The sequence below is a fragment of the Nicotiana tomentosiformis genome, chromosome 4, assembly GCF_000390325.3.
Source record: "Nicotiana tomentosiformis chromosome 4, ASM39032v3, whole genome shotgun sequence".
Taxonomy (NCBI): domain Eukaryota; kingdom Viridiplantae; phylum Streptophyta; class Magnoliopsida; order Solanales; family Solanaceae; genus Nicotiana; species Nicotiana tomentosiformis.
The window spans coordinates 73728184-73740297 of NC_090815.1; the positions used below are offsets into that span (position 1 = coordinate 73728184).

Sequence of the window (12114 nt, forward strand, 5' to 3'; positions counted from 1 at the left end):
GTATGGAGTGCTTCAAACAAATTACTTCGTGGTTCTGCGAGTGAATAAAGAAAACACTTTGTAGTATAAAATAAGCTCTGCGTAAGTTGTTCGGTATTATCGATTCATGAAATACTCTAAACGAATACTTCACTAAATTGACATCAATGAAAGTTTCTCTGTTTTGATCTGATTAGTAGAAAACCCTAACAAACACTATAAAGTAAATATTAGCAAAATCTAAAATTGATGATTGATTTCAGCAACTGCAAGTTTTTATTATCAAAAGGGCATAGTCCACCAAACGATACAAGGCAAACTGGAGCTGTTTACCATCAGCCCAAAAGCTCTTAAAGCTTTAGTGCCTTTTACATAGAACTTTTTTCCGAACTTTTTACCAACAAAAAAAAAAATATTTTTACATAGAACTGATTCTAAAGAAAGTGGTGCTTTGAAGCTGAAGAAGAACACAACATAAAGATTGGTTGGAAGTTTTATACAGCGGTTGCCGGTTGCTAAGTTGATCGTTGAAAGGCTGAAGATGGTCATGAGCAACCTGGTATCAGGTATACAATTAGCCTTCATTAAGGGAAGCAGATCACGAATGCCGTTGTAATTGCAAATTTGTGTTTGGATGAGGGGGGAGAGCAAGAATACCGTCTTTATGCAATTAGGAATTGAGAAGGCTTTTTATCATGGGAAACTTACACAAATGTCCCAAATAAGTCTCAACTTACCAATCTCTAGCCATTAGTCATAGACTTACCAAAACTAGCCAAGCGTATATAAAAATTGAAAAACCAAATAAATAAGGTTCTTTCTCTCAAAGAATCAAATGCAAAAATCTCCTTCCATATTTTTAAGCATGATTAGCAACATTAGATGCAAGACGGAAAGGAAATTTCATGGATGAAGTAGCAAATAAGGTGATGAAATACAAAAAACTATATATACAATATTCCAAAAATCTAAGAAAAAAGGAACTTTTTCAATGGGTATAGTTGAAATTCATTGAAAATATATAGATAAGTCAATATACAAAATTTGAGGAAGATTGGAGGTGATTTGGACTGGTTTTGTATCAAAATTCGTAATTAAATCGAGTTCAAAAAATTCTTCTGCGACACATGTATCAAACATGTATCACGCATGTATCTTACACACAGATATACATGGATATACATGTGATACACAATTGATACAAATATGATACATATGTGATACACAAATGATACATAGTGTGATACACATATTTCTTTTTTCATGTTCAGTTTTTACTTCGAATTTTCAATTCAAACCACCTCAAAACTTCACCAAATCATCCCAAAACTGAGATTCAAGCTCCTTAAAATATACCCAATCTATTCTAATAACACCCACTCAAAAGAAAGCAAAAATTTGACTTTTTTTGTTACAAATAGCTAATTGGCTAATATTAGTAATATTTTATGAATTGGCCAATTTTTGTAATAAGCTACTTATAAATGAACATAGGTAGTTTCCCTTTTATCATTTCAACTAGAGTATCTGGTAAACCTACCAAGGCAAGTAGGGTACGCAAACTTGGATCGACTATATCCACTTAGGCAATACTCCATCACCATAAATGGAAAGCCTGAAGGATTCTTTCCATCTGGAAGGGCATAAGACGAAGAAAACCCTTATCTCCTTTTCTCTTCATCCTAGCTATGAAAGGCCTTGGCATGATACTTAAGGCTGCATGCAGAAGTATTGGACTAGTGGGTTCAATGTGGGTGGATTGCGGCAGAATCAGATCATCATATCCCACATTTTGTACACAGATGACACCCTCGTTTTATCTGATGCAGATGAATAACAACAATTAAGGTATCTGAAGAATCGTTGTTTGAAGCTGTTTCTAACGCCTCCATATTATCTTGAGCAGAAACTGCATATACACTGTCAACTCTGCCCAAGGACTTCAAAGAAATGACAGTGTTGGTTGCAGTCTAGAGTCCCTCCCAACTACTTACTTGGAACTGGTTTTAGGAGCCAATCACAAACCTAGAAAAAGGGTGAATGGGGAAGTTGAAAGAAGACCCTCGAATTGAAAAAAGCAATACTTGTCCCTTGTGGACTAGATGCACTCTTACATGATGTCCATCTTTCCGGCTGTATCCATGCAACAAAGATTTGACAGAGTGAGAAGAATTGTCTGTGGGAAGGCAATAAAGAGAGGAGAGATTATCAGTAATCATCTGGGACACTGAAAAAAGGATAGAAGTCTTGAATTAATCCTGAGAGCTCTTAGTAAGCGCTTCTATAAAAAAAAGGTTGTGGAGATGCAGCAATAATGAATACACTTTGGAGAAATATCCAAGCAAAGCTTGGCACTCAGAACCCTTGGTGTACCAGGCCAAGTAGCTACACATATCGGATTGGTGTCTAGAGATGCATCAGAAACTTATGGGAAGAGTTTTGTGCTAAGACTCACTTCAAAGTTGGAAATGGAAGGACGATATCCTTCCGGCAGATGAATGTCAAGACATTGCACCCTTTATAGAGCAATTTCCTGCATTGTTCTTTTTGGAGCCAACTCTGAGATACAGCGGGCCAATGACACTCCACTGGCGGGAAAATATGGTCATAAGAAATTATTTTATTGGGAGTTGGACTGTACAGAAAAAGTTGTCAGAAGATTAGAAGAAGTACAGATTTCTTCAGAACATTTAAATGTGCTATTGTCAAGGCAAAAAGTGGCATTTTCACAATAGAATCTTGCTTCTGTAATCTCCTCTCTATCCAACAATCAATGGCATGGAAGAAGATACAAAAATAAAAGCGCCAACTAAGGTTGCTTGTTTTTAGTAGACACAGACAAACTACAAAGAAAGGGCATCACTCTGCAGGTAATACTTCCTGTTTGAAGTAGACAATAAGATCTTTCTACTTCTGCACTGTCCAGTGTTGTGAAAAGCGCGAAGCGAGACCTCGGGCGCTTCTGTGATGTGACGCGTAGCAGGTTGAATAAAGCGAGCGCTTCTGCGTGCTTCTGCAAAAAAAGCGAGAAGCGTAAAAGCGACAGAAGCGAGCGCTTCTACATATTAAGGGCTGCCAACGTTAAAAATTTAAAAAGTTTATCAAGTTCAAACCCAAGTATGTGATTTCTTCCTCCTCCTTCTTCTTCTTCTTTTTCTTTTTTTTTCACTGTGTCAGTCCCAAAATAGCAGCGAAATGCTGGCAAATTTTTTTTTTCCCTTCAGTTCTTTTTCTCATTCTCTTCTTCATCTTCTTCTTCTTTTTCTTTCACTATTTCAGTGATAAATTGCAGCGAAATGCTGCCAAATTTTTTTCGTTTCAGTTACTGCCATTTTTTTCGTATACTTACTCCCATTTTTTCGTTTTATGTAATCTTGTAGAATAATAGGATCCTCATTTTGTGCTTTAATTGATGCTACTCTTTAGCTTTTACATTGAAGTATTGAACATTTGCTTACAGTTACATGCGTTGTCTATGCAGTATTTATTTTAATTTTTTTTTTTTAAATTCCGCTTCACTTCAAAAAAGCGAGCGCTTCGCTTCTCACTTTAAACGAAAAGGGGCTTGTCGCTTTTCCTCGCTTCACGCTCTTCACAGCCCCATTATTGGGTCTTTCCTAAATGTTCTTAGAGTAGATTGAGCTATGCCCAGACAGTAAATGAACTTCTGATGTGCTGGACAGGATGGAGTTCTAAGCAGAGAAAAAAGATCTGGAACCCTTTACCGCCACTATTTTGCGGGTTCTCAAGAAGGAAAGAATTCTATGATGTGAAACGACCCGACCGGTCGTTTTGAGCTCTAGCGTGTCGTTCGGCGTTTTGAGGCCTCAAGTAGCTTCACTTCATGTTTTATCACTTGTACGTGTGGTCAAAATAGAATTTCGGGAAGTTCGGAGTTGTTTCGGAAGGAAAATTGACCGAGGTTTGACTTTTGAGAAAACGACTCCGGAATGGAATTTTTATGATTTCAATAGCTTCGTATGGCGATTTCGTACTTAGGCGTATGTTCGGATTTAGATTTGGAAGTCCGTAGGACAATTCGGCGCATTTTGGCGAATAGTTGGAAAGTTGAAGTTTTGAAATATTCATAAATTTGACCGGAAGTTGACTTGGTTGATGTCGAGCTCGGATTTCGATTCCAGAAATTGGAACAGGTCCATTATGTCATTTATGACTTGTGTGCAAAATTTGAAGTCATTCCGGATTGATTTGATACGCTTCGGCGCAAATTATAGAATTTGAAAATTTCATAACTCATAATTCGATTCGAGGCGCGATTCGTAGTTTCGGCGTTGTTTGATGTGATTTGAGGCCTCGACTAAGTTTGTATCATGTTTTGGGACTTGTTGGTATGATTTAACGGGGTCCCGAGGGGCTTGGGTGTATTTTGGATCATTGGTTGAGAGACTAGTAAAGTTAAGAAATTTGGAGTTTGACCATGGTGAATATCGGGTAAGACGACCTCTTTTCAGTGTTTTAAGTGCGCGAGCAGGTCCATAGCGTGTTTTATGATTGAAATTCATATACGATTTGTGTCCGGGAGGTTCCAGATGAGTTTCGGGGTGGTTTCGGATCATTTCGGAGAAGTTTGGGTTTGCTGGTTTTCTGGTGAGGCACTGTTCATTCGCAATTGCGAACACGGTTCATTGGAGTTTACTGTTCATTCGCAAATGCGAAGTTTTTGTCCGCAATGCGAACCTGGGCAGAAGACTTAAGGATTGAAACTTGGTCATTTTTCCATTTTCGTTTTGGATTTTGGAGCTCGGTTTTTGGACGATTTTGAGGAGTTCTTCACAACTTTGACTTGGGTAAGTGTTCTATATCCGAAAGTGATTATATTTCATGATTCCATGATTATATTCATCAATTATTAGTGAATCAATTGGAAGAAAATGAGATTTTTGGCAAAATCTTTCAAAAACGAAAAAATGAAGATTTGGAGGTCGATTCGTTATCGGAATTTGATAAAATTGGTATGGTTGAACTTGTATCGGAATGAGTTGTCGGATTTTGTGACTTTTGTCGGGTTCCGGGCACGTGGGCCCGGGGGTTGACTTTATTGACTTTTCTAGCGGAGCTGGGAATTGTTATAAATTGATTTATTACGAGTATTAGAGTATATTTTTATTGGTTTGCACATTGTTTGACTAGTTTTGAAGCGACGGGTATCGATTTGAGGTGTTAGAGTGGCGTTGCAGCCGGTTATGGAACTTCGAGCGAGGTAAGTCTCCTGTCTAACCATGTGAGGGGGAAACCACCCCCTAGGGTGATATTTATTGTTATGTGCAACTAGTTGTGGGTGCTACGTACGCACGAGGTGACGAGAGTTCGTACGTAGCTAAAGCATATTTATGTCTGGGTAGACTTAGGACTTTATCATCTAATATTTGAATTGTTTGGACTCATTTTGCTAGCTTAATTAATTGAAATTTTAACTTAAATTGATTTAGAAACATATAAATATATTAGGCCGAGTTTTATCACCTTGAGTTATTGCCAAGATATTTGATAAATGTAAAGGGGTATATTTATTATTGTGCCCATGTACTGTGTTGTAAGCATGTGTCTCGTAATTCGATAACTTCCTTTCTTGTGGAGCGGGCCGAACGTCTCGGCAGTATAATAGATGCATCTATGGTTCGTGCCGCTCGACCCTCGGCATTGTACACATTATTCCGGATCGGGCCGGACGACCTCGGCATAATCGTGCGTTATATCGCTGGTAGTCCGAACATTCACGAGATTATCTTTCCACTGATACCCGGCATTTTATATGGTATTCCTTATTCATTTGATATTGGCACTTGACATTTTCTAAGCCGTTAAGGTAGAATACAAGGTTGAGAAATTTATACTTTAAAAGAAATATTTGGAAGATTATGTAACTTACAGATTCACCCCATTATTGTTGTGTGCTTCATATCTGCTTATGAATTATTATATTGCTTTATTGGACCTCTAGTAAGTGTCGATGTCGACCCCTCGTCACTACTTTTCCGGGGTTAGGCTAGATACTTACTGGGTACGCGTTGATTTACGTACTCATGTTGCACTTCTGCACTAAATATGTAGGATCTGACAGGTTCATTTGGTGATCATCTTGGCGCGTAGGTGCACCTGTTGAGGGGACTTTATGTGAGCTGCATTCCAGGCTACGCATCGCAGTCCACCAAGTCTCCTTCGTACTATGTATTTTATCCTGTCTATTTACATTCTGGACAGATGTTATATTATTATTGTACTTCTTAGAAAATGTTCATGTACTTGTGACACCGGGTTTTGGGGTTATACTAGTTGATGCTTACGGTTTTGTATATTATTATCGCCTTCCATTTCTTTTATAAACTACAAATGTTGTACGTTCCCGTGGACTTAGAAGTGTAAATCTCCTTCCTTATTAAAATCTATGTTTTCGAAAGTAATAAAATGAGTAATTAAATTGATAAATCACCGTTGGCTTGCCTGACGGCGGCGTTAGGCGCCATCACGACCTATAGTGGATTTTGGGTCAAGACATGATGTCTTGACGGGAAGGCTCAGTCCGTACATAACCTGAAGCATAGGTCTTTGTACCAATTAGCTATATGGTGCAAACTCGAAAATATATATGAAGTAGATTCATCGATTGAATTCCTAACATTTCTACAGGAATAGATGTAAGATCAAGTATAAAATTTTGTACTCTCCCAATATTATCTTAGTGCTGGTTTTTGCACATCAAAAAAATATTTCATTGCCAATAAATATATCAGGGAAGATTTTGTTACAGTACTTCAAACCAAAGGCCAGCACTTCCTACATGCTTTGTTAACTACTGTAATTCGCTTTACAAGACAGGAAAGAGCTTTGTCCATTGATAGGGCAAGAAAGTAAAGACTGCCACTACATATAATGAGAAAAAAGGTTACAATAAAAGGATTACAGAGTGAAATGCAGTAACTAGTCAGACGCCACTGGATAAATGACAAAAGAAATTTTAACTAGAGGGACGGCCAGGAAGCAGGCGCAGCAAATGCAGCTTAAGTTTTGCCAGTACAAATATCTCTATTTCATGCATAATTACGGCAAGAACAATCTAAGCATGTCCTTGCAAAAGCTAGAAGTGATCAAAACAAGACTGCTGACCTTCAACTTGGAAATTGATCATCATGATCAGACATATTCACTGAGTGCTCTCAGGTTGTTTCGGAGAGCCTTCAATGGCCTTTGCGGCTTCTATAGCTGAGTCTCTTCTACTAATGACTTTTGAAAGCTCCTCAACCTTATCCTTCAACATGCCAACATTAGAATTGGTCGAGTGAACCAACTTGTTTGCAGTCTCCAGAGCAGTGCATAGCTACAACGCAATAAAGAAGCAAAATCTCTTAGTAAAGTGAAAACATACACAGAAACAGATTTAGAGTCTCTTTCCTCTCTCTCTCTCTCTCTTTATATTTTTTAATGGATAAGAACAGATTTAGAGTCCATGTTGGTATCAAAATGGGAAATCCGTAAACGAGCAGATGTAAAAAGGGAATTGTGTGACCAATTACTACATCTGCTTATCCTCCGTTTACCTATTTTGGTAATAATAGAAGCATAGACTATATACGATACGAAATTAATACTCCACGTCAAACATGAAAAGATGTACAGCTGTAAATCATTATGTCACTAGATTCAATTGGTACATATTACTGCAACACCAAATAAAGTTGAATACAAAATATTTAAGATCCTGAAGATCAACATATAAAAAACATTGTGTCTCAATCTTTTGGTACTCTCTTCCTCATCGAGGTATCCTCTATAACTTCTCCTATGAGATCAACTTCTATTACCTCTAGTGTGAGATGCGTCCATGAATGATCTGTACCAGCAAGTGCTTTGTTCAGCTGCTCATAGTTTTCCTAAACAATAAGCAAAACATTAAGTTGATATATAACTAAAAGATCTAAAGGAAGATTAATACCAGTATAATCAGAAAGTAAAACGAACTCCTAGACATTAAATTATATCAAGTAGTGCTTTTAACAGACGTCACAGAAAAGCAGATTGTTCCCTTCCAAAACAAACTATCACCGCGTACGCTGATATTAAACTCCCCAATTGAGGTGCAAACTATCCTAAGCCAGGCTGAAGCAGGAAACAGGTGAACTAAACATAGTTCACTGTGTCACAATAGTCTATTAAGCCTCACAACATTTGCTGATCAAAATTAATTGCTAGTAATAATCACAATTTAGGTTTTTGCAAGGTCCTACAGGGATTTTTATGTGTTATAGAAAAAGAAGTCCCCTTTCATTTCTTTTCTGTTTATCATCCCATCATAGCCTAACTTTCGTCATTAAGAACCAAATGCTTGCAGGAGAAGTAGTAGACCTTAACCACCATAGGGAAAAAAAATTGTCAACTTAATTTCAGCAGCAAGAAAACAAATTATTTCGAGCATATTGCTTTCACATACATCAGAATTTTGACACTGAATGGAGTAGAAAATGCATACACACAGATTGTAACATAATGTGGTGCATGCAGTTTCCAACCTCCTTATATTATCCAAATAGTAGTATCAGAATTCTTGCCGCAGCAATTCCTAGTGTCTACTGCAAGCTTTTAAGATTTTAACTAACTTCAGAGATAAATATCAGTTTCCAGAGCATTTGTGTTCACAAAATTATAGCACTAACTAAAAATAATTTTGTGGAATAAATCTTAGGAGGAGCGTTTCCCCTTTAATAGGAATTATTCTGCGAGAATGTGATTAGTCGGGGACCCAAAGCGATATCGGACATTTGATCATTGTCCGAATTATGTAGAGGGAAGTTGTCCAAAAAGACCTAACATCACTCGGAACTAATGCTGAATTAACTACGAACAAACACAATGGAGAAAAGGATCTACAAATGCAACATCAACTAGTCAGTATTAAAGCTGAGTGTTGTTACACAGGCACAGTAATAGGCTAGTCTTTTGGTTTGGACTCACCTGTTCAATCTATAACATTCTCCTAGCTTATCGTCATAGAAGTTTGAAAAAATTAAGTCCTTAAAGAGAAACTATAGGACGAAGCAAGTACAGTAATAAAAAGAAAGAGTATAAAACCTGGAAGAGGTTGTTTAGATCGGAAGGATGGAGGCTGGAATTGTAGTCCGGTGAAGGTGTTTTGATGGGGCGCGGTGGAAGCTGATCACCGCCGGCGTCACTTTCTCCGACGTCGCTGAGCAGATCGCCGATGCATAACAATGGCCCTCCCACCCCTCTCATCTGTCTCGCTCTCTCTCTCGGTTTGGGTAAAACTGATCCAAATGAAATCAAATTCTTCTGTTTGTAAAGCCACGGGCTAATTGGAATTGGTCAGGGTACTAATTACACCGTCTGTTAATTATACAATACTATAATTACCGTGACATATTTGTTTGTCACGATGTAATTACGGTTTAATTTAAGTGTAATGTTTGACTATTGTCACGATCCAAAATTTCAAGTGTCGTGATGGCGCCTATGATCATACTAAGTAAGTCGACAACTCACATATACCAACATGTTGAAATTTAAAATATATGAAAATAAGCTTAAGGAAAAGTCTCATAAAACTGAATGAAAACGTCACAGCTCAATACAAAATTTCCCAAAACTCGGGTGTCACTGAGTACATAAGCTTAAGCCTGGAACCAAAATATTGCAAATGTTGACTCAAGCGACAAAAATAGGTAAAAAAAAGTGTTAAATACCATATTATGTATAGCACATCTAAAACATGAGCTATACCGTAACTGCCAGTTACCCCGTTAAAGTAAAGCGCATGTAATAAATGCGCTATACTCAGTATTTGCAGTCATAATAATTCACTGCATAGCGCATCTATCATATGCGTTATGTATAATCTCAGGTATAAAGAACCATTCCTCGTGTCATAATAATTCACCAATTTAAATCACATGCCAAAGCTTCAAGTAATAATCTTTGTGTTTTTCTTTGTAAGAAGGAGAAATGGTATGCGAAATGTTTCGTGCATTGGAATGTCATGTTGCGGAGGCTGCCTTTTATAGAATTCTCAATTCCTTTAGATTTATTATTATAGTACTATGTAGTCACATAAAATATTATGGATCATGACATGCAGAATTAGTAAAATAAAAATATTTATAATAGCTAAAAATTCATATTGATAGTGTATAATGGTGGTAAAATGGATTAAAATAATAATTACTCATTCATATTATCCACTAAAAGATAGGTTGGATAATAAACTTTATAAAAATGAGTCAAATATGAATCCACTTAAAAATATATACTTCATGGATAATCAATGGGCTTAAATTTTATATTTGTAAAGATTCAAATTGAGAGTTTCTCAAAATTAGGAGACTAGAAATTTCCAAAAGTGATCACATTCAGGAAGCAAGGGATAATATGTGTATTCATATTATAAATCGGTTAACTCATTTTCTATTCGTATTAAATATGGCAAGCCGGGTATTTTATCTTTTTTTTAATTACCCGTTTTTAATTCACACATATCCGATCCGACCCACCCATTTTTCACCCCTAGTAGTGTATTCTTACTGATAGGTTATGAGTATATTTCAATGATATTTGACCTTACAAGATCTTTTTTTCAAGATAAACAATCACAACACGTGTGCGGTGAAACACCACGTCGTAGAGGTTGCCTATCGTGACATGTAGGGAAAAACACATGTTGCCGTTTTTATGAAGCTTTGGCATGTGATTACCTGAAGCTTTGGCATGTGATTTCAATTCGTGAATTACATAGCGCATATAATAGATGCGCTATGCAATGAATTATTATGACTACAAATACTAAGTATAGCGCATGTATTACATGCGCTATATTTTAACGGGGTAACTGGCCATTAAGGTATAGCGCATGTTTTAGATGTGTTATACATAATATGGTTCTCAACAATTTTTTCCACTTACTTTTATCGCTTGAGTCAAAATTTGCAATATTTTGGTTCCGGACTCCATGAGCATCTATACAAATACATAGTCTGATACATTGTCTAAGAAAATAGAACTGAATAAGTAAAACTGAGGGATAGGGGAGGAGAGTCAAGGTTTGCGGACGCGAAGGCAGCTACCTCGATAATCTTCGAACGGCTGAAAGCTCTTAGATCAACAACCACTGTGCCCGGAAATGCCTGGATCTGCACACAAAGTGTAGGGTGTAGCGTGAGTACAACCAACTCAATAAGTAACAAGTCTAAACCTTTGGACTGAAAGCAGTGACGAGTCCGAACAATACGGTTCAAATACATAATTAAATAGTACGAAAATTTATAGAACATATGACAGTAATATCTCAGAGAAACTCATAATTTGCAAGTACCAGTACATGAATGTAGACATACTTCCAGGTTTAACAATTAAACTCAGAACAGATAAATATGTCAAGTCTGAATGATATGAGAAATATGACATCTCTAGATCTATATGCCAATATGCATATCGTATATGATGCAACACAATAAAAGCCTCGCGTACTCACACTCTCGGAGTACTCAACCTGACTGTCTCAATTCTTACTCATCACACTCAATCACTCAGTACTGTACAGGGCAAATCCAGCCCGAATCATATATCGTGAATCAATAGCAATTGCGCTCACTGTGGGTGTGCAGACTCCGGAGGGGCAGATCCATCCCAAGTGCTATAATAAGCCAATCATGGCATGAATCAATAAAACCTACTGCGGCGTGCAGCCCGATCCCATAAATATCACTCATAAACAGGCCCTCGGCCTCACTTAGTCATCAATCTCTCCAGTCTCTTGGGCTCACAACACTCATGCTAAGCAGCCCAAATCAATGATACGTGATGTGACAATGTATGATAACAAAGACTGAGATATAATATGCAATGATAAATGCAACTGAGTACATAATTGCAATTAAGCAAATAACTCAACAACAAAAAACGACCATTGTGGGTCCCAATAATACCATCACATAGCCTAAACATAATTTCTAGCATAAATCACAGCTCAAGTATTCTAACACATAGAGTACAGTAATAATATTTAGATAAGATAGCTAGACAGTTCCACGGAATTGACTAAATCACAATTACTATGGTGCACGCCCATACGTTCGTCACCTAGCATGCGTGTCACCTTAACACCAATCACAT

General features: G+C 37.3%; 1 protein-coding gene across 3 annotated transcripts; it reads right to left on the minus strand.

The window, feature by feature from the left end:
• Positions 1-236: 236 nt before the first annotated feature.
• LOC104110442 (uncharacterized) lies at positions 237-9308 on the minus strand. Of its 3 annotated transcripts, none has more exons than XM_009619946.4 (4): positions 9064-9308; positions 7800-7868; positions 7105-7315; positions 237-535 (listed from the first exon to the last, which is right to left on the minus strand). In XM_009619946.4, exons 1-3 carry the CDS (start codon positions 9223-9225, stop codon positions 7142-7144), a joined length of 405 nt encoding a protein of 134 aa, XP_009618241.1. In that variant the 5' UTR covers positions 9226-9308; the 3' UTR covers positions 237-535; positions 7105-7141. The 3 variants fall into 3 exon arrangements, with proteins under 3 accessions (XP_009618241.1, XP_070055960.1, XP_070055959.1); XM_070199859.1 differs by lacking the exon at positions 237-535 and adding an exon at positions 2656-2992 and having other exon boundaries at positions 9064-9303; XM_070199858.1 differs by lacking the exon at positions 237-535 and adding an exon at positions 3150-6531 and having other exon boundaries at positions 9064-9303.
• Positions 9309-12114: the final 2806 nt, after the last annotated feature.

Bases quoted from the DNA above. Each gene is read 5' to 3' on its own strand.
- LOC104110442 (XM_009619946.4), bottom strand. From the start codon at position 9,225: ATGAGAGGGGTGGGAGGGCCATTGTTATGCATCGGCGATCTGCTCAGC. The intron at 7,869-9,063 runs GTTTTATACTCT...CTTATTGTTTAG, and splicing joins ATCTAAACAACCTCTTCCAG to GAAAACTATGAGCAGCTGAA. The intron at 7,316-7,799 runs GTAATAGAAGTT...ATTGCGTTGTAG, and splicing joins GGACGCATCTCACACTAGAG to CTATGCACTGCTCTGGAGAC.